The sequence below is a fragment of the Ustilaginoidea virens genome, chromosome 7 (genome assembly GCF_000687475.1).
Source record: "Ustilaginoidea virens chromosome 7, complete sequence".
Taxonomy (NCBI): Eukaryota; Fungi; Ascomycota; class Sordariomycetes; order Hypocreales; family Clavicipitaceae; genus Ustilaginoidea; species Ustilaginoidea virens.
The window spans coordinates 2,065,307-2,085,431 of NC_057322.1; the positions used below are offsets into that span (position 1 = coordinate 2,065,307).

Here is a 20,125-nt window from a genome sequence, read left to right on the forward strand (position 1 = left end):
GTTGGGGCACATGCTGGTGGCCCTGGGTTTTAGGGAGTGGCTTGCGTCGGGGCTCGAAACCGGACTCGGCTGTGGATTCATCGTGTCTGGTGGGGCAAGGTTCCGTCGACCAGCTGCGTGCCGTGTCTCAAACATCTACACCTACACCTGTCCATCTGTTGGACAACTTGAAAAGATAGCAGAGAGACGGACCCCGAGTCGGACCCCGAGTCGGACTCTCCAACTCTCAGCCAGTTGCAATGGCGTCAGACCAGACACACTCTCGTCTGCGAACCACCGGCAACGCCGCGTCCCTCCCCATCCGAAGCGGCCAGCAGCCCACGGCCCTCGTTCAACCCAAGTCTCCCCACACCTCTGACGAATTCCTCCACGACTTCCTCAACCCATCCTTTGACGCCGCCGCCTTTCTGAACGCCGCCCTGCCTCCTCTCGCCACCAAACAAGCAACCACCACACCCTCCGACGGCGCCGTCCCCCTCACCGAGCTCTGCGATCAGACGCAAACCTTGCTGTCGCAGCTCAACGCGCACACCACGCGGCTCTGCGACACCCTGACCCAGTTGACAGACGACATTCTCCGCAGCGGGAGCCGCCTCGCCTACCAAGTGGACTTGTTGAGGGGCGAGACCTTGAGTCTGTCCGAGACGCTGACGGAGACGCTTCGCCAGGACATCGAGACCTTTATCCCGGGCGGCCTGCCACCAGGCGGCAACGTCGGGGGGGAGCCCTCCCAAACGGACGCTGCTGGAGCCGCCGACGATGGCCTCGGAGCCGCGGATGATCCGCACGTGCGTCCTCAGGCTGCTGGCTCCGACGCGCCCTCCGCAGAACCAGAGTGCATCAAGCAGCTGCGAACACTGACCCTGGTGCGCTCACGCCTCGACGCCGTCATCAAGACGTTTGGCGACGCCATGGAGTTTACGTTCCCGCCCTCGGAGGTGTCCGTCAGCTCGGGCTTTCTGTCCGTGTCTGCGCCGGAGCCGGGTTCGGCGGAGCAGAGCTCCGAAGAGAAAGGACAGCAGGTTCTGCAGGGTCTTCGGCAAGACGTCTCGGACATGCTGCATCAGGCGGATGATCCCGTCCAGGGGATAGAGAGAGCTGCGGCGCGGATCGAAGAGCTCAAGGAGCTGGCGACGGTGTGGAAGGGAACGGCGGAGGAAAAGGGTCGGAGCAAGTTTATCGAGAGCTTGGCCAGGATGGTCGAGGATCGCCACAGGGATCTGATGAGGGAGATGGATCAAGCGGCCAGGAAGGAAGGCTGGGCGGCGAATCCCTCGGGTGCGACGAGGCAGGACGGTGCCGAGGAAGCCAAGGGGCTGGGAGGGTTTGGGCTCATCAGTCAACTACAGAAGCTGCGGAATGGGCTGTAGCGAATGGACATGCCTGCTGCGGCATCTGCTTGTAATTTTTCCCGTGTCCTTGACCCAACTGTCATTGACCTGTTTGGACGTTCGGCTGTTTTCATCGCACCAAAGCAACGACACAACTTGTCTTGCGAGTCGGGAGCCACGGCCACACAGTGCCTCTGTCGTTTCAGGCCCCATCAGCACTGTACAACCCGCCGCCTGCGGAGTATCCGTACTTACTCCGTATGTGTCTGGTGCTAGGTACGGATTACTCCGTACTATGCATGCTATATGCCGCTTTGAACCTTCGCCAAGCCCCGCCAGCCAATCATCTGTTTCCCAGCTCGGCAGCCCTGGCCAAAGCGGCAGGCGGTGAGACCGTGCCGCCACTAAACACCCAAGGTCCATGCGCTCGCAGCCGCCGCCGCCTTCAAGGACTGCGGGCAGAATAGAAGGCACACCTTTTGTTTGTCCTGGCCGGCTCCAAGAGTCCAAGGCAGGCTTGGATTACTGTGCACGATGTTTCTTTTTTGATTGAATCCTTTTTTTTTTATTGATCCCGCTTCCCATCTGCTTGGTTCTCTTCTTGAGGAAAAAAAATATATAAAAAAGAACGTTCAGTCTCCGGGTTTTTTTTTGTCGTTGCTTACGCTTGCGGCCTCATTGGCGAAAGCGAAGCATCACCGCCCTTCATCCGATTCTCGTGCCCAGGGAAACGCTGCGCTATAACACCGCAGTTCTTTAATTCCCGCAGTCCCTAGTTCTTCCGCTGTGCTGCCGAGGTCGGCTCTGCTTTGCTTCAGCTTCGAAATAAAAAAGAAACTTGGGTATCTAGGCGCTCTGCACTCGGCTGTTGGCGAGGAAGAAAAATGGCCGCCAGCAACAACACGATGCCCTCCAGCCTTGCCAGCAAAGTCGAGCGACGGACTCCTCCTCCGCCGGCCGCACAATCGAAGCGGGATCGGAAGCGCCAGGCCCTTATGGACCGCCTGTCTAGCATGACGGACAAGTTTCAGCGCGAGCAGGATTTGACCTACCGCGATCAGCTGCAGAAGATCCAGTACGAGATCGGGCTCGTCCAGCGATTCGATCCCTACCACCCGAATGCCCTCGAGGTTGCGGCCGAGCTCCAAAAGGAACATAGGCAGACACAGGAGCCCGCGGTGCATGCGGAGAATGCCCGCAGCCTCATGGACATGGCGGGCATCAAGTTCCCCAACTTCATTGACGAGATTGAGGATCTCATTGAGATACGCGACTTCCAACTGACGCAGTCCAAGGTGAGTGCGACTGACGCCGCCATTCTTTGCTTGGCCGGCGCGGGCCAGGAAGACAGAATGAAAATAAGAGTAAAGAAGAAGAAAGAATTTCTCTAACGTGGGCGCTTCGCCTCTGGAATTGCAGAACGAATACGATCGAAAGGTGCAAGAGTACAAGAATACGCACGCGTACAAGGTCGAGACGGCAAAGCGGGAGCACGCCGCGCTGACGGGCACCTTGCGCGACCGCCTCATAAACACCCTCACGCAGAAGAAGAACCGGCTGAACCGGGAAAAGGAAGTGCTGGAGATTAACGACTCCAATGCTCTGCTTCTGAACCCCAACCACTTCAGCCTGACCAACCCCGGCAGCCCTGGCGGAACCCACGCGAAGCGAGCCACGCGGCTTCGCAAAGACGCCGAAGATCTGCAAATGTTTTCGGACAAGAAGCGCAAGCGCAACCCCGGGGAGGAGGACGGATCGCCGGTGCCGATGCGCCGAGCCTTGGATCCCAACAACACCACGGCCCTGTGGCAGTCGGAAAAGGCTCGTGCCGCCGCCAAGCAAAACGGGCCCATCTACAGCCTGGACAAGCTCTTTACGGACAAGGAGCTGTCTCTGCACTACAACTCGGCCGCGCTGGCCGCGCACCAGTACATCCTGCGCAACCGAGTCAACGGGAACGCGTCGTCGTCCCCCGACGACAGCGACTCCCCCAACGGGGACGACAACGACGCCGACTCCGTCCCCTGCGCGCCCATGATGGAGCGCAACGTGTCGCACGCGACCAGAAGCACCCGCGGAGGGGCCAGCGCCGCCAACTTCCTCGACGACAAGATCCTCGGCGTCGAGGGCATCGCCAGCTTCGAGGTGCCGGCCAACCTGGATCTGATGCACGCCCAGGAGCCTCCCAAGATGCCGCCCCACGTGCCGCAGCAGTATCTCAAGCCGTACCCGAGGACCGCGGACCAAAACTTCCCCGTGCCGTTGTCCCAGGACGACATTTTGTCGGACATGTCCGTCATGGGCTTCCTCAAGCAGTATGACCAGTCGCACAAGCCTGGCGCGCACCTCGACGCCCCCACCGGTCTGCGCAGGATCCTCGAGGCTGTGTCCACGCCGTACCAGCAGGGTCGGTTCGTCGCCATTACCGGCGCCGCGCGGGAGGACCCCGACATGTTCCGCGACTCGCTCGGCCTGCCGACCAGCAGCCTGAGGGACCAGACGAGCCCCGGACACGGCGGCGGCTCCAGCCAATCTCTGGGGGGGCAGCCCGCCCCTGCCGTCCCCATGAGCAGGCAGAGCAGTCAAGGCGGCGTGGCCATGTCCCGGCAAGGCACGACGGGCAGCGCACTGGCAAGAGCTCGTCGCGGATAAGGACGTCTTTGTGCACACGGTTTATTTTTTTTTTTCGGGCGCAGCGGCTCATTTAACTTGTAGTCAGGTGCTTTTTCATTGTTTCCCAGCGTGGCGTGCCTGTTGCGCGATATATACAACAAGAGTGCTTTTGGTCTGCTTCATCTGGCAAGAGTTTTTTGTGTTCATTCATTCATTCATTCATTCATTCTTTCTTTCTTTCGTTCTGTGATTCTTTCCCTATTTTCTTCATCTTCTTTTCTTCTCTTTTGGTGTGTACGTGCGTGCGTGCGTGCGTCTGTCTTTTTTTTTTTTTTCTTTTTTTTCTTTTCTTCTCTTTTTCAAACTCTTTCTTGTTGCTGACATTTCAAATCGCGGCGGTTGGCTCTCGCGATGGCAGTTTATTGTTAGCTTGGTTCCTGCCGGCATGGGTGATGGGGTAATCTAAGCATAGATATGGGCGTAATGAGGTTTGACAAGTGATGCTGGTGGAGGCAAAAGGCACGGTGTCATGTGAAGGCTGCGATTTATTTTGTCTGGTGGGTTGTGTGCGTTTGCTTGGATTTGCTATTTGCTTCATCTGCTCAGACGGCCAGGGTCTGCGTTAGGGACTTGGGGCAGTATGACGAGGTATTTGATACAAGGCCAAGTTACGGTCCTGAATCTATAACGCTTACATAATTTTCTAAAAAAAAAAAAAAAAAAAGTGAAGATAAAAAAACCCTTTATTGCTCAGCACCGTGGCGAGACAAGACATTCAAGGAGACATAAGCATCGGCATTGGCGGCTGGCGGCTGGCGGCCAGGCGGGAACACAGTGCTATTGTAGGATGGTCGATCAGTGCGGGCTTGCGGCAGTGGGCGCCTGGCCCCAGCCATTTGCTGTCAATTGCGATCTTGCTGCTGCTGCCGCTGCTACTGTAGTAATGATGACGGCTCGCGGCTGGGCTATCAAAAACGTTGCATCAAGGTGGGGCTGAGCCCTCTGTCTAGAGCACAGCCGCCAACGCCCGCCCACCGATTCATGCATACAATTTATATTTTTGCCCAGTTTCCAATTCCCCCCCTCCTGGCCATACCGGCCTAATTACTCCGTACTGCCTTGGACTCTTCCATCGACATGATGCACAAGCACAAGCACCACTAGTTGGTCGCATTTCCACGTCTAAAACATCTGCGCAAGTCTCCAATCACGCCGTTCCAATAATACCATTACTACCAACCGGCGCGCATAAACACACGCTATACGTACGAGAACAAAGACGCCGATCCTTGACCCCCGGGGCCGATGCCCGGTTCAGACTAAAAAAAAAATCCCCCGGTCCATTAGGGGCTTGGTCCCAGCGGCGGAGTGCCTCCACTCGACGTTTTCCTTTTCCTCTTCTTCCTTCCTTTCCCCCATATTTTTTGTTCTTTTTTTTTTTTTTTTCTCCGGCTTGCGGAAGCTAGAACCCATTGGCAGCAAACGCAGCAGTTGGCGCCGCCAGACGTTGTGCACGGAATTGCTGCATGCCCGGCTCGAGCCTGCTGCGAGGGCTGGTGGGTTGACGCTGGCCCTTCCCTCCCCCCCCCCCCCCTTCCTCGCCCCAAGGGCGAGTCTGAGCTGCGCAGAGGGTCTGGGCCGTCGTCTCCGTTACACGGGACGGGGGCCGGGCAAGGTAGTGCTGCAGATGGACCGCCAGACCACCAATGGCGGCTTGGCGATGCAATCCTCTGCGCCGGGGCGATATCTCTTCCGGCCCACTCTGCCGGATCGGCGCGTCACTGCACCAACAATCGAAGACGCCTACGTGCACTTCATCTTGTACTGCAACCCGGCGATCGACGTGAGCTCGGACACGACCCTCTTGAGGGAAGGCTTTCGCACGCCGCCAAGGAGTGGGGGCAAGGTCTTTGACACATTTACCATATTCGAGCTGGTCAGGAGGTTTTACAACCGCGAGATTAAGACCTGGACGGAGCTGACGACGACGCTCGGTGTTGAGCCGCCTGATCCTTCAAGGGACGAAAGCGCTCAAAAGATTGCGCAGTACGGGGTTCGTTTAAAGGTGAGCAGATGCTACACCAAGAAGAGGAAGAAGAAGAGGAGGAGGAGGAGGAGGAGAGCAGCGGCTCTTTCGCCACAGTCAAAAGACTGCAAAACGTATTGCTAACATTGGTGTGCCGTTTAGAAATGGATGAATTCGATGCATGTCAAAGCATTCTTCGAGTATCTGATAGGCGTGCCCAACGAGTACTGGACCAGCATCCCCAAGGACCCAAATCCAATCGCGTGGGCCGTCCGCGATGGTGTCGCGGTCGAGGACGACATGGCTTTGCGGGCCTTGCTTCCTGAAATCAGGCCCAAGAGGGGCCGGAAGAGGCCGGAAGGCGACGACGCCGCCGCCGTGTCGCCAGCCCAGAGACAGCGCTTGTCCCCGCCCTCGGCGCTGGATGAGCACCGTCAAGCACGGCTGTCCGAGCCGTGGTCGGCCCGTGCAGATGGCGGGAACAACATGGACATGGGCTCTTCAAAGACGTGCGGCCCCCATGCAGCGTGGACAGGCAACGAGCCGGGACAGACACCGGTAAGCCGATGGTCGCAATCTGCAGCGACGCCAACCACAAGGGGATCCTTTTGGGACGACGCGCTGCAGCCTCAGCCGGCCGCCACCCCTCCATCTACAGCAAAGACGTCCGGTCACAGGAGAGGCGCGAAAAACGTCTCTTCGGCTTGGAAAACGGTGGGCCAAGACCCGGGAACGCGGCCGCGAGGCCGTCCTCCCATCGCCAATCGCGCACCTGCCAACGGGCCTGATCAGCATCTCCAACAGCCGTGGACGCCAACTGTTGAGACACCGGGGAAATCGAGTTTCTCTCTGCCACCGCCAACGCTGCCACCGCCACCGCTGCCCCAGTCGCCTCACGGGCACGCCAACGGCAATCAGCAGCCACCACCCCAGCAGCACCTCGATCAACACTTTCAGCACGCCTATCACCAGCACATCTCGAATGGCTACGGGGCAAGCGCAGACATGAATCACACGGCAGATCCCGGGCCGCAGATGGCTTACGATGCCCCGAGGCCGGCAACAGGCGCAAGACCAAGCGTTTCGCTACAGGTGCCCGAACCCGTCGGCGACCCTGTGCGCCTAGCAACGCCTCCGGCACCGGCGCCGTCTTCGCAGCTTCCCCCAGGGCAAGCCAAAGGAGCCGAGGCCGCCGGCCAGTATCACCCAGGTGACGTCGACAGCAAGTACCAGGATGGGTGGCGCAAGTTTGCCAAGGAGGCCACAGACGCCTACGAGCAAGGCGGGGGACAGAGCAGCGGCGCCAAGGACAGCACGCTGGACGACGAGGATGGCGAGCTGGAGGATTACTACTTTGAAAAGATGGAGGACCGCACCAACGTGGACGTCCTCGTCGCGTACTTCACACGTTCCATGGTCGAGGCGGACTGGCGAGATGTCAACGGGCAGCCCACCAAGACGGTGGGACTGGAGGAGTCCATGGCCATGGTTCACGCCATGCTCCAAACCATGCACAAGACGTCGACTTCGCCGCAGGCTTTCCTCATCAACCTCGCCGCGCTGGCGGGTTCGACGAACCTGGTGACAAACAGGCCAAAATGCACGCGCTTGAGCGAACAAGACGGCCAGTTCACGTACAAGTGCGAGTGGGAATACCGGTTCGGCCAGGTCAAGGGTGGCTTCACCTTTGAGCAGGTCGTCCCAGCGAGCATGTGGTCCAGGGCAAAAAGGAAGCAGCCATGCCCGGCACCACCACCAACCGCCAACCCCGTGAGCGCGGACGTCGAGAGTAAACAGGACGATGACCTGTTTTCAAAGGAGTACTGGCAAAAGAAATACGAGGCGCTGACTATTGCGATGGAGGACCGAGACAAGCACCTGACGCGCCTGAGAGACAGGGTGATGAGCGCCATAGGGAGAGATTTTGCCTGAGGGGCGTTTTTGCTTCTTCTTCTTCTTCTTCTTCTTCTTCTTCTCCTTCTCCTTCTTCTTCTTCTTCTCCTTCTCCTTCTTCTTCTTCTTCTTCTCCTTCTTCTTCTTCTTCTTCTTCTTCTCCTTCTCCTTCTTCTTCTTCTTCTCCTTCTCCTTCTTCTTCTTCTTCTTCTTCTTCTTCTCCTTCTTCTTCTTCTTCTTCTTCTTCTCCTGTCTTACGACACGTGAGTTCAGAACGTCAACATTGGTTTCAACCTTGGCAGGCTGAAAGGCAGCAGCGGGGCAACTTGTACACAGATCGACGTACAACGACACGTGTGGATATGGGACCCGGGGGTATAATCTGCGCAAGTGCATCTGCGAACGCGGGAAAGGCGCTCAAGAGCCGGCAGATTGTTGTATGTGTAAAGCACAAACAAAACGCATGACTTGCAGAGGACACCATGATTCAATTCTGCGCCACCTGCCTCTTGCAGATCTGGCGTGGGCTTTGAGACGAGACCTCAATGTCTGGTGGGCCATTCCGCACCGCCGCCAAATTTTTAAAGCGGGCCCACATGCAAGGCTCCAACCTGGAGTGCATGACAGCTGCAAGTGGCCCGCTAGTGACAGCTTGGCGGCTGTCAAGGACAACGCCTTACCCCATTGGGAGGCCCATTCGAGGTCCTGTAGGAGCTTCCTTGCGAAGAACGGAAACCAATGCCGCCCCACCACGAAACGATATCAGGTGCAAGCATTCCGTCTTACTAAATGCCACATGGTACTGTAGCTTGAAAGTTTCGAATCCCTTCCCCATCGGAGAAAAAAAAACTTGCACGGTGTTGACAGCGCCGTTGACAGGGGTCTCCTCTCCGTACCAGCAACCACGTCCGCAGGCCGCTTTTCTCTTGGCCATCGATTCGAAAAGGATTCCCTCATGAGGAGATTACTCCAATGGGCCCTGTACTTGGCAGGCAGGGCTGTGTTGATGGCTTGCTTCATCGTGGCTCGCTTGGTCATGGCTCGTTCGTCCCGAAGCTGATATATGTTGGCTTGTCTCCGCCATATCGCTGGCCGAACCTGGAAGCATGCGCCTTTCTTTCCGCTCATTGAACCTCGCTGCGGCTACAAGCCCTTGCTAGAGCATGGCTACATATCTATACAACTGCATTTGGGGCTCCAACGAAGCTCCGACAAAAGAGGCCCCCGAACCATGCCGTCACCAGCCTAGCACACACTTGCCATGTCAGTCGTGCAAAGCCGACGAGGCAATGGCTACAAAGTACAGGTGGAAGATCGTCCTGGGGCTCGTGGCTCCGTTCACGCTACAGGCCCTGGACGCAACCATGTAAGTCTTGCCCTCACCACCTCAAAACACAACACGGCACCCAGGCCTGCTGACTGAGCTGAGCAGAATTGCGAGCGCCCTCCCCTGGATCGCTAGGGACTTTTCCCAGCTCTCGCAGCAAAACTGGATTGTGTCCTCCTTCACAATCACCTCTGCCGCCTTCATTCCCTTCTGGGCCCAAATAGCAGACGTGTTCGGCCGGTACCTGTCCATCATCGCTGCCGTGCTCACCATGATGCTCGGCAGCGCTCTATGCGCCGCCGCACCCACCTCCGCGTACCCTATGCTCCTTCTCGGTCGAGCGTTCCAGGGCATAGCCGCTTCTGGTCTCAACGTGGTTGTGCGAACCATCCTCGCAGACAGGGTCACACTCAAGGAAAGCGCCAGGAACTGGGCCCTATTCGCCATAATAGGAGGCGTGTCCTACGGCATCGGCCCTGTGGTCGGCGGGTACCTCTCCAGCGCTGATTGGCGATGGTGCTTTGGTATTGATCTCCCCGTGGGGGCTCTCGGTCTCGCGGCGATATTCTTCGTGCTGAGGAAGGAGCTCCTTGGTCCACAGCCCATAACCGAGCTGAACGAAACTGCTGAGACGGGGGTGAGAAGGAAACTGGTTGCGAGACTGAAAACGATTGATGTTGGTGGACAGATTTTGTTTATGCTGGGATTTGGGCTCCTCGTTTTGGCGTTGACGTGGGGTGGTGTGACGTATGCTTGGGATTCAGCTGCCGTCATTTCGTCGCTGGTGCTGGGGTGCCTCTTTGTGGTCTTGTTTTTCGTCTGGGAGAGCATGCTTACTCCGGGCAGGATGTTGAATCGCCTGTGGCCGAGCCAAAGGGCAATGATACCTTGGGGCATGTTGACCAATCGAGATGTCGGGCTCATCTTTTATACTGAGGTTGCGACGGGCATGGCCTTGTTTTCGGTGCGCTCCTTCTGGTTTCGTTTCACGAGGTTGTGTGGTTGTTGACTTTGGTCAGGTGCTGTTCTTTGGCAACATTTACTTTATTGCGGTACAGGTATGTATCATCCCAAACGTCATGTCCCTCTATATCGAGGGGACGCGAGAGACAAGGGCAGGTGCAGAGAAAGACAAGCTAACGATTGTGCAGGGATACTCTGCCGACAAGGCCGGCCTACAACTCCTCTACTTCGTCCCAGGGATGGGTGTAGGTGTCTACCTCTGCTCCTTTGCCTGCAACACCTATCCCCGGATGACCTTTCCAACACTCTTCTTTGGCACCCTCACCGAAGCCGTCGGCTTAAGCATCCTCGTCTGGGCAATGTACATTCAACATTTGCCAACAGTATTCGGTATGATGATCATGGTAGGCATCGGCGTAGGGCTACGGTTCATGGTGGCGCCGCTCCACGGGATCGCCATCTTCAAGAACCATCGCGCTGCCCTTATTGGATTGATGGCAATTGCTACACCGCTTGGCGGCACGGTTTGTTTAACCATCATGTCGACAGTATTCAATAACACGTCCGGACTGGATTATAAGCACGGGGACTTTTCAGAGTCGCAGAATGGGACCGGGCCGGCGGCCGAGAAGGCGATTCAAGACGCCAAGGTACGTCTTGTCCCGCGCGCTCGGCTTACTTTTTTTTTGTTTAAAGGGGATTGCTAATACGGGGCAGATGGGTGTGGTCTGGGCCTTTGTTGCTATTGTGCCGTTCATGGCCTTGGTGCGTTTCACGCCTGGAAAGGAGTGGCTTGCTTCCGCTGTCGAATTTGCTAACCGGATTAGTCTTTTCTCTCTTGCTTCCTCATTGGCAATGTCAAGCTGGGTGATAGATCCGCGGTGGACGACGACGAGGGTAATTTGAATGTTATTTTCACGAAGCCTTATTTCTGGACTTGGCTCAGGGGGGAGGGGGCTGAGGCTGAACAAGAGGCCATTCGGTTGCAAAGCGGGAATGAGTCGGCCAAGACTAGCAGAGCGTCCGTGGTACAGAGCCTCGCCGCATGATGGTAGGGCGATTTAGGCTGGAAATTTTCCATTGTGCAGCGCATCTTTTGGCAGGTTTTGTTCCATTTGCGGCGAGTTCAAAACAAGGCTAGGGTAGCAGGTAGCAGGTAGCAGGTAGCACGTGAGACGGTGGGTCGGCGTTGCTCTGCAAATGATGGAATCCTCGGTATCCAACCCGAGTTTCGAAGAGGACCGAGTCGGGTTCGAATATAAGAGTGCCTGGAATTTCCGGGCTGCATCATGGCATTGTCAGTCAGTCGTCGTTGAGGATGATCTATTGCCGCCGGAACGCAGGCCGACGGCGAAAGTGCTGGACAGCTTGGTTTTACCAGCGCTACTTCAAAAAGGCCGCCGCTGGCGGATTTACAGCGAATAGAGAAAAGAACAGGTGAAATATCAGACTACGGTTAGAAACAGCAGCGCGGGCGGTGATGCAGGTCTGATTGCCTTGACTACTGTCGACAGTTTCGGGACTGATTCAATAGGCTGGGGCGGAGGAGGGAGTCCGCGAGTCGGCACTTATACTGCATTAGCGCCAAGCCAGTTATGACGAGTGGACAGGAGTCGGGTTATTCGATGGGATTTACGGAGTATGCGTCCACGTCGCCACATTGAGATGACCTGACCTCTAGTGGAGTGCTACTGCAATAAGAGTACATAATGTACTGAGTGATGCAGGAGCCGCGAGACTGCAACAACGGGCGTGGAAATGGCTCGAATTTTTTTGCCCCCGCGGGAAAGGACCGTCTCGACCGTCTCCACCAGGGGCGACTGGTCCATTTCCCAGCACCAACTTGCGACAAGCTTGATTTCAGAAGTTGGGAGCGGCCCAGTCGCCCGCCATTGGGCTTCTACTGCTGGGGCTTCTTTGAGCTGTCCTTCGTCTTTGATCAATACGATTGCCCGTCCAGTGCTGACCGCCTGCGACAGCAAAGAGCGCGTCATGTTCCCCATCCCCGCCCATTGTCCGTCTCCAAGTCCATCGAGCAGCTTCTTTGAGCTTCTAGCTGGGGGTGGGCGGAACGGATCTATGAACAAGAAAAAAAAAAAAAAAAAAAAAAGGGGGGGGGGGAGAAAGAGAAGGAGAAAGAAAAGAGGAAAAAAGAGGGGCGCACGAGTGAAGCTGGCACAGGTGGAGCAGGTCCAAGGTACTTTTTTTCACCGCCTCTGTCTCACCGGGGAGCAGGTTTCGACGACCTGGATGATTCCCCCCCCCCCCCCCAACCGTGGAATTTTCGGGAGCTTGCTGGATGATGTCAAAATGGCGATCGTGTACTTCCGTGCTCCGCAACGAGCAAGGGGACTAGAGCAATTACTTGGCCACGAGTCTAACGGAAATGCAAGGTAAACATGCGCAACGCAAGCAATCGAGAAAATTAAACTCTAAAAACAAAAACAAAAAGAAAAGAAAAAAGAGAGAGAGAGAGAGAGAAAGAGAGGAGGCGAAAAAAGTTCCTGACGCATCTGCGACACCTCCAAAGGAACCTCTTGGCCCAAGCAACACATTGTAGGAATAACGCAGGTGGCGGGGCAGGAGTTGAGGGTTTCTGATGGTGGGGCCGTAGTTGTTACCTGCCGCGGCGCTTCCACTTCGCGTGGGTGCCAGAGCTTTCTCACACCCCCTGCTGGTTTCTAGTGGTTCTCTTGGAACAGAGTAGAACCACATCGAAACATCCCGCTCTGGTTTATTTAGCTTGCCCTCACAACCTGCTCAATCTCTCTTTTCCTTTTCCTACAGTCACAGTTCCTCCTCCTTCACACCAATCCACTCTCTCCTCTCCATTATACCCCCTACCCCCATTTTCACGCTCTTCACCCACAAAACTAAGCGACTGAATTCCTCTTGTCCCAAAGTTCCTTTTCCTTGTTTTCTGATTTTCGTCTACATCATCACAACGCCAACATGAGCGCCTCAGGACCCGCCGTTGGTATCGACCTGGGTACCACGTATTCATGTGTCGGTATCTTCCGCGAGGATCGATGCGACATCATCGCCAATGACCAGGGTAACCGAACTACTCCTTCGTTCGTTGCCTTCACTGACACCGAGCGTCTGATCGGTGATGCCGCCAAGAATCAGGTCGCCATGAACCCTCACAACACTGTCTTCGACGCCAAGCGATTGATTGGCCGCAAGTTCAACGACGCCGAGGTTCAGGCTGACATGAAGCACTTCCCCTTCAAGATCATCAGCGACAAGGGCGGCAAGCCCCTTGTCGAGGTCGAGTTCAAGGGCGAGACCAAGACCTTTACCCCCGAGGAAATCTCTTCCATGATTCTCACCAAGATGCGTGAGACTGCCGAGAGCTACCTCGGCACTACCATCACAAACGCTGTCGTCACTGTCCCTGCCTACTTCAATGACTCTCAGCGTCAGGCTACCAAAGACGCCGGTCTCATTGCCGGTCTCAACGTGCTCCGTATTATCAACGAGCCTACTGCTGCCGCCATTGCCTATGGTCTCGACAAGAAGGTCGAGGGTGAGCGCAACGTCTTGATTTTCGACCTGGGCGGTGGTACCTTTGATGTGTCTCTCCTGACCATCGAGGAGGGTATCTTTGAGGTCAAGTCTACCGCTGGTGACACTCACTTGGGTGGTGAGGACTTTGACAACCGTCTGGTCAACCACTTTGTCAACGAATTCAAGCGCAAGCACAAGAAAGGTACGGAGCAGCCCCGTTTTGACGACGAATGTATGTGTGTCTGACTTGACCAACTAACCATTCTATAGACTTGTCCACCAACAGCCGTGCTCTCCGTCGTCTCCGAACCGCTTGTGAGCGTGCCAAGCGTACCCTTTCTTCCTCCGCCCAAACCTCCATTGAGATTGATTCTCTCTTCGAGGGCATCGACTTCTACACCTCCATCACCCGAGCCCGTTTCGAAGAGCTTTGCCAGGACCTCTTCCGCTCCACCATCCAGCCTGTTGACCGCGTTCTTGCTGATGCCAAGATTGACAAGAGCCAGGTCCACGAGATCGTTCTCGTTGGCGGATCCACCCGTATTCCCCGTATCCAGAAGCTCATCACCGACTACTTCAATGGAAAGGAGCCCAACAAGTCCATCAACCCTGACGAGGCGGTTGCTTACGGTGCCGCTGTTCAGGCTGCTATCCTGTCTGGTGATACCAGCTCCAAGTCCACCAACGAGATCTTGCTCCTCGACGTTGCCCCGCTCTCGCTGGGTATCGAGACTGCAGGCGGTATGATGACGAAGCTCATCCCTCGCAACACCACCATTCCTACCAAGAAGTCCGAGGTCTTCTCCACCTTCTCCGACAACCAGCCCGGTGTGCTCATCCAGGTCTACGAGGGTGAGCGCCAGCGCACCAAGGACAACAACCTGATGGGCAAGTTTGAGCTTACCGGAATTCCTCCTGCTCCTCGGGGTGTTCCCCAGATCGAGGTTACATTTGATCTCGATGCCAACGGTATCATGAATGTTTCCGCTGTTGAGAAGGGCACCGGCAAGTCCAACAAGATTATCATCACCAACGACAAGGGACGTCTGTCCAAGGAGGAGATTGAGCGCATGCTTTCTGATGCCGAGAAGTACAAGGAGGAAGATGAGGCTGAAGGCCGCCGCGTTGCTGCCAAGAATGGTCTCGAGTCTTATGCCTACTCACTCCGCAACACTCTCAGCGATTCCAAGGTTGACGAGAAGATTGGCGCCGAGGACAAGGAGAAGCTGACCAAGGAGATTGATCGTATCGTTGCCTGGCTCGACGATAGCCAGCAGGCCACCCGTGAGGAGTATGAGGAGCATCAGAAAGAGCTCGAGGCCGTTGCCAATCCCATCATGATGAAGTTCTACCAGGGTGAGGGCGGTGCTCCTGGCGGCATGCCCGGCGGTATGCCCGGTGGTCCCGGCGGCTTCCCAGGCGCTGGCGGTGCCCACGGCGGCGCTGGCGGCGATGACGGTCCCACTGTCGAGGAGGTCGACTAAATTCAGATACCCAATGTCGCCAGTGTGGCAACGGCGAAGGATTTCCAACGGTTTCATGGTCTTTATGTTTTTAGAGTTTGCGGGTAATATGCATTTATGGTTATGACGAGTCACCAAAAGCTTGGGTGGAGTACCTGGTCTGTATTTTAATGAGCTTAATGAACGAAATGGCGTCAAAGAAAGGCTTGTTTCTTTCTACGTGATGGATGTCATTGCGATTTGTAGATTTAATATGCTTTCCTTGAGCTACCCACAGCAGATTTGCGCAGTTTAAAGGAGCTTCATAGAAATGTACATGTTGCTTTGCCGTAGGTATCATCCATGTAATGACCTGTTCATTGAATTGACACGATAGTCTAACTTCTCATCACCCCAACACCCTCCCTTAAGGCTCATCGTAACCTAGTTTTTCTCGGATTTTCCTCCTCCTCTCCTCCTCCATTCTCCTCCATTCCTCATCGCTGACCTGCGCCTCGCCCGCGGGCATGCTGAACGCCGACCCCGGCGGCAGCTTCTCCGCCCTTGGCTCCCACACGTCCTCGCTGCTGGGCTTGCCGCCGCCGTACTTGCGATACGCCTTGTTGCGGTAGTGCGTCCTGACCATGTCGGCCTTGAGCGCGCCGGCGTACCCTCGTGCGCGCATGCAGAACCAGAAGTCGTCCCAGTGCTCGCTGCACGAGCGCATGCTGCCGTAGCGGTAGACCGAGCTGAACTGGCCGGCGAGGCCGTTGCAGCTCCAGGCGAGGTCGAAGGCCTGCCGGCACGACATGTCTGTGGGCAGGAGGGACTCGGAGACGGGGTCGCCGACGGGGGCGTCGGCGGCGTCGGGTGCGCGGGCGGGTGACGCTTTGAGAGCGAGCCACGAGGCGACGGATGACGAGGAGGCCGGGGAAGGGGGCTCGCGCGGCGGGGAGGGTGTCGGGGGCTGGCGCGGGGCGGGTTGGCTGTCGGGGTTGGGGGCGAAGAGGTTGAGGAAGTGCTGGATTTCGGGGTCGACGGGTTCGGCGGGCGGGGGTGCGGGGGATGACGGCTTGTCCGGGCCGGAGGACGGTTTGTTCGGAGGGGAGGCGGAGGATTTGGCGGGAGGGGGGGCTGACGAGGACCAAAACCAGCCCATGGCGGTGGTTACGAAGATTGGAGTTGCGGGTGGGGGATAGAATATCGGGTCCGCGGGAATGGTGGCGAGCGGTTGTGCTGACGAGGTCGCAGGCGATTTGGTATCTCGGTGATGCAAGCGTTTTCTCGATGTCTTTGGTGTGGATGACGACGGGCTCCAGCGGCCGAGGGGTCTTCGAGCCGCCGTCACGTGATACTAGCTAGGGATGTAGTCGTGACAAATTGTAGCGATTGGACAAACCAGGACCAGAACCAGGGCCAGAAAAGTTGTCATTTGAATCATTTTGACCAGAACTAGAGCCGGAACCGGCATTAGAACCAGCACAGCCAGCACAGCCAGAACCAGCACCAGAACTAGAAAATTAATATCATCGTCTTCTTAACAATTAGGCGTGTCGCAGACAGACGTAACAGGAGCTTGATACATCTTAATTGATGAACTCGTTGCAACGCGAACGTTGATTTTCATTGGCGGCGGCAATTGTCACGTGATACTAGCTATCGACTCCACTATCGCGGAAAAGTAGCCGCGCCGCCACAGCCACAGCCAGCCGCACGGACGTGACGTGGCTTGGGCCGCCGTCAACTCCATGACCTCAGCTGAGCAAACGCGCCAAGCACCCAAGGCTTCCCTCTTCCCTGCAACAACAGCAAGCAACCGCCATGTGGAGGACCGCAGGTCCCATCTTCTCCTCACCTCGTTCTCTGGCATCCGAATCCGGGCTGCAGTCTTGTGCAGACACCCTCCCCGCAACCGCGTCATGATTTCGGCGCGGACGCTGGTCTCGCTGGGCCCGCGGCAGAGTGTCGTGCGGCCTGCTCTCGCTCGCTGCTTACCAACGCGGCGCGGCACCTTTTCCCCGGCGACGGCGACATGCCAGCGTCGCTGGGAGGGCGGTGCTGCCGGAGCTCCCGTGACGCCGCCGATTGTGCCGCCGAACGCCCCCGGCTCGGCGGAGCCCTCGGCGCAAAAGGAGCAGGAGACGGGGCATTTCCAAGTAAAGCCGAACGAGTCCTTGCTCTTCTTTGAGAGTACGAGAATCCCCGGAGCCCGCTTTCACGTCTTGGCGTCTCGTGGTGATGGTCCCGACTCCGACTGACTGCTGCTCGGGGTGATTAGACATATTCCCCCGGAGACTGAGCGCGCTGCTCAGGTACCCCGCCGAAACGGATCGCGACATGACCGACTTGCTGGGCCGCTTCTACAGCTCTTCCAGCAGCGGTGGAGGCGGCGGCTTGGACCCGATCGCGTTGGTGAAGAGAGCTATACCGGACGACATGCCGCTGAAAGTCACCGAGATCTTGCCCAGGCTGAAAGATGGCGGGGCTTTTGTCAAGGTCCAGTACGACGCCAGCACGTCTCCGTCGGAAATCGAATGTCAGTCCGTCTGTCTCTTTTTTTTTCCGCACGTGTTCCTGGGGGGGGTGGGGGAGGGATGTGTCGCGCCAAGCAGACTGACGCTTGTGTCTTCCTCTAGCAACGCTTCGGCAGAAGCTCGAGAAGCATCCGCTGAAACCGTGGTTTAGCCCCTTTCGCGGCGTCACGGCGCGCTTGGTCAGGGGAACGCCGTGGCTGGAGGATCTGTACAGGTTTCCCTCGAGCTTGGTCAAGGTGGAGTTTGTGCCGACGCAGCCGGGGGCGACGGCCGAGGAGCTGTCGGAAGAGAAGCTGTACAGCTTGTTTCGACGGTACGGCAAAATCGCCGATATTCTCCCCCAGCCCTTTGACAGCAAGGTCGTCCCCAGATACGCGCAGCTGGAGTTCCCGAGGCTGAGCGACGCCATCATGGCAAGAAACTGCATGCACGGGTTCGTTGTCGACGAGGCCATGGGCGGAGGCAGGTCCGGCACTGCTTTGCGGCTCTCGTACGTCAAGCGAGTCAAGGCGCACAGCGTGTGGAACTGGATCATCAACCATCCGAAAATCGTCATCCCCATCCTCGCCGCCCTGCTGGCCGGGCTCTCCGTCATCGTCTTTGACCCCATACGCAACTTCTTCATCAAGCTGCACGTGACGCGGTCGCTCAAGTTCAAGGACTCGAGGCTCTACAAATGGTTCCGGTCGCAGACGGTCCGCCACAAGCCGCAGCACATGGAGGGCCTCCACGCGGTCTGGAACCATCGGCGCGACCTGATTGAGCGGTTGAGGAACTGGCTCGACGGCAGCTCCGACACGTTCATCGTCGTCACCGGGCCCCGGGGGTCGGGCAAGATTGAGATGGTCATGGATCAGGCCTTGGCCGGGCGCAAGAACGTCCTCTTGCTGGACTGCAAGCCCATCGTGGACGCGAGCGGCGAGGCAGGCACCATCAAGCGTCTCGCGGCCGCGGTGGGCTTCCGCCCCGTCTTCTCGTGGGCAAACAGCATCAGCAGCATGATCGACTTGGCGGTGCAGAGCACCACGGGCGTCAAGGCGGGCTTCTCCGAAACCCTCGACAGCCAGATCAGCAAGATTCTCCACACGACCACGGGCGCCCTCAAGCAGATTGGGCTCTCGTCCCGGTCCAAGCGAGACAAGGACGCGAAGCTGTCCGAAGACGCCTATCTGGAGGCGCACGCGGAAACCCGACCCGTCATTGTCATTGACAACTTCCTGCACAAGAACGAGGGCATGACGATTGTCTACGAGAAGATTGCAGACTGGGCGGCGTCGCTCGTGCAGAACAACATCGCGCACGTCATCTTCCTCACGGCAGACAGTTCGTTTACCAAGCCCCTGGCCAAGGCGCTGCCGGACAGAGTGTTCCGCACCATTTCGCTCGGGGACTTGGAACCCGGCGTGGCCAAGAAGTTTGTCACCAGCAGGCTGGCGGAAGATGCGGAAGATGCGCCCGACGGGTCCGTTGCCGACGACGACGACGACAGCGGCGGCCAAGACGGAGCCAAGCGCGGCACGGACCTGGCCGGACTGGACAGGTGCATCGAAGTCCTCGGCGGACGACTCACGGACCTCGAGTTCCTGTCCCGCCGGATCAAGGCTGGCCAGACCCCCCGGCAGGCGGTTGAGGAGATTGTTGACGAGACGGCCACCGACATTGTCAAGATCTTCCTCATGGGCAAGTCCAACGACGCGGACAGGAAATGGTCGTGCGAACAGGCGTGGCACCTGATCAAGTCGCTGTCCGAGAGCCCGTCCCTGCGGTACCACCAAGTCTTGCTGTCGCCAACCTTCTCCTCGTCCACGTCGGCCAGCGCCGCCAGCGGGGAAGCCGCCCTCGAGGCACTCGCCTCGACGGAGCTCATCACCATCAAGTCCCACCAGGGGCGCCCCAAGATCATCACCGCGGGGAAGCCTCTGTACCAGGCCGCCATTTCGGCCCTGGTCCGCGACCGCGTGCTCAAGGCCAAGATGGACACGGCTGTGCTGAAAGAGATGGCCAAGGTGGAGGGCAAGACGGTTGCGTCTGTGGAGGCGGAGCTGGGCATGCTGGCCAAGCTGCCGCGGCAGACGCTGGAGACGGCCGGCAGGGTGGCGTATCTCCTGGGCAAGTTGGATGCCAGCCAGAGGAAGATTGAGCAAGTGGAGGCGCAGATGGCCGGGCTGAAGAAGGTCTTGGCGGAGGAGTACTAGTGAGCGCAGACGGGGGGCCTGTACAAAATTGGTGATAGTATGACGAACGGCGGCCGTCCCCCAAGGCGCCGCTTCCTTTGTTTTGCCAACAAACGTCGACGGGCTGTCTCCAATATCTGATGCAACGGGCCCCGGTGGGCCACTGATTCGTACGGCGCAATTGACAAGACCCGGCGGCTTGGACGGCCTCTTGCCGCATCATGGACGTGCGTGGCCGCCTGGACCAGCTGATGCTGGTGCACGGCTGTCGAGGTGCGCCCGCAGGCCCTGCTCACCGCATGTCTTTACGCA

General features: G+C 57.5%; 7 protein-coding genes across 7 annotated transcripts; 6 read left to right on the plus strand and 1 right to left on the minus strand.

Annotated features, from left to right (window-relative positions):
- Window positions 1–239: 239 nt before the first annotated feature.
- Window positions 240–1,370, plus strand: UV8b_08262 (uncharacterized protein; the record flags this gene model as incomplete). The annotated part of the gene is made up of 1 exon (XM_043145759.1): window positions 240–1,370. One exon carries the CDS (start codon window positions 240–242, stop codon window positions 1,368–1,370), a length of 1,131 nt encoding a protein of 376 aa, XP_043001694.1.
- An 845-nt stretch (window positions 1,371–2,215) lies between these two features.
- On the plus strand, window positions 2,216–3,983 carry UV8b_08263 (uncharacterized protein; the record flags this gene model as incomplete). The annotated part of the gene is made up of 2 exons (XM_043145760.1): window positions 2,216–2,626; window positions 2,751–3,983. 2 exons carry the CDS (start codon window positions 2,216–2,218, stop codon window positions 3,981–3,983), a joined length of 1,644 nt encoding a protein of 547 aa, XP_043001695.1.
- Window positions 3,984–5,631: 1,648 nt separating this feature from the next.
- UV8b_08264 (uncharacterized protein) lies at window positions 5,632–7,902 on the plus strand (the record flags this gene model as incomplete). Its single annotated transcript, XM_043145761.1, has 2 exons — window positions 5,632–6,009; window positions 6,133–7,902. The coding sequence occupies 2 exons, from the start codon at window positions 5,632–5,634 to the stop codon at window positions 7,900–7,902; spliced, it is 2,148 nt and encodes a 715-aa protein (XP_043001696.1).
- A 1,124-nt stretch (window positions 7,903–9,026) lies between these two features.
- On the plus strand, window positions 9,027–11,202 carry UV8b_08265 (uncharacterized protein; the record flags this gene model as incomplete). The annotated part of the gene is made up of 6 exons (XM_043145762.1): window positions 9,027–9,229; window positions 9,296–10,154; window positions 10,210–10,248; window positions 10,342–10,803; window positions 10,871–10,918; window positions 10,981–11,202. 6 exons carry the CDS (start codon window positions 9,027–9,029, stop codon window positions 11,200–11,202), a joined length of 1,833 nt encoding a protein of 610 aa, XP_043001697.1.
- Window positions 11,203–13,105: 1,903 nt separating this feature from the next.
- UV8b_08266 (uncharacterized protein) lies at window positions 13,106–15,147 on the plus strand (the record flags this gene model as incomplete). Its single annotated transcript, XM_043145763.1, has 2 exons — window positions 13,106–13,865; window positions 13,934–15,147. 2 exons carry the CDS (start codon window positions 13,106–13,108, stop codon window positions 15,145–15,147), a joined length of 1,974 nt encoding a protein of 657 aa, XP_043001698.1.
- Window positions 15,148–15,532: 385 nt separating this feature from the next.
- On the minus strand, window positions 15,533–16,264 carry UV8b_08267 (uncharacterized protein; the record flags this gene model as incomplete). The annotated part of the gene is made up of 1 exon (XM_043145764.1): window positions 15,533–16,264. One exon carries the CDS (start codon window positions 16,262–16,264, stop codon window positions 15,533–15,535), a length of 732 nt encoding a protein of 243 aa, XP_043001699.1.
- Window positions 16,265–17,024: 760 nt separating this feature from the next.
- On the plus strand, window positions 17,025–19,834 carry UV8b_08268 (uncharacterized protein; the record flags this gene model as incomplete). Its single annotated transcript, XM_043145765.1, has 3 exons — window positions 17,025–17,295; window positions 17,384–17,641; window positions 17,742–19,834. 3 exons carry the CDS (start codon window positions 17,025–17,027, stop codon window positions 19,832–19,834), a joined length of 2,622 nt encoding a protein of 873 aa, XP_043001700.1.
- Window positions 19,835–20,125: the final 291 nt, after the last annotated feature.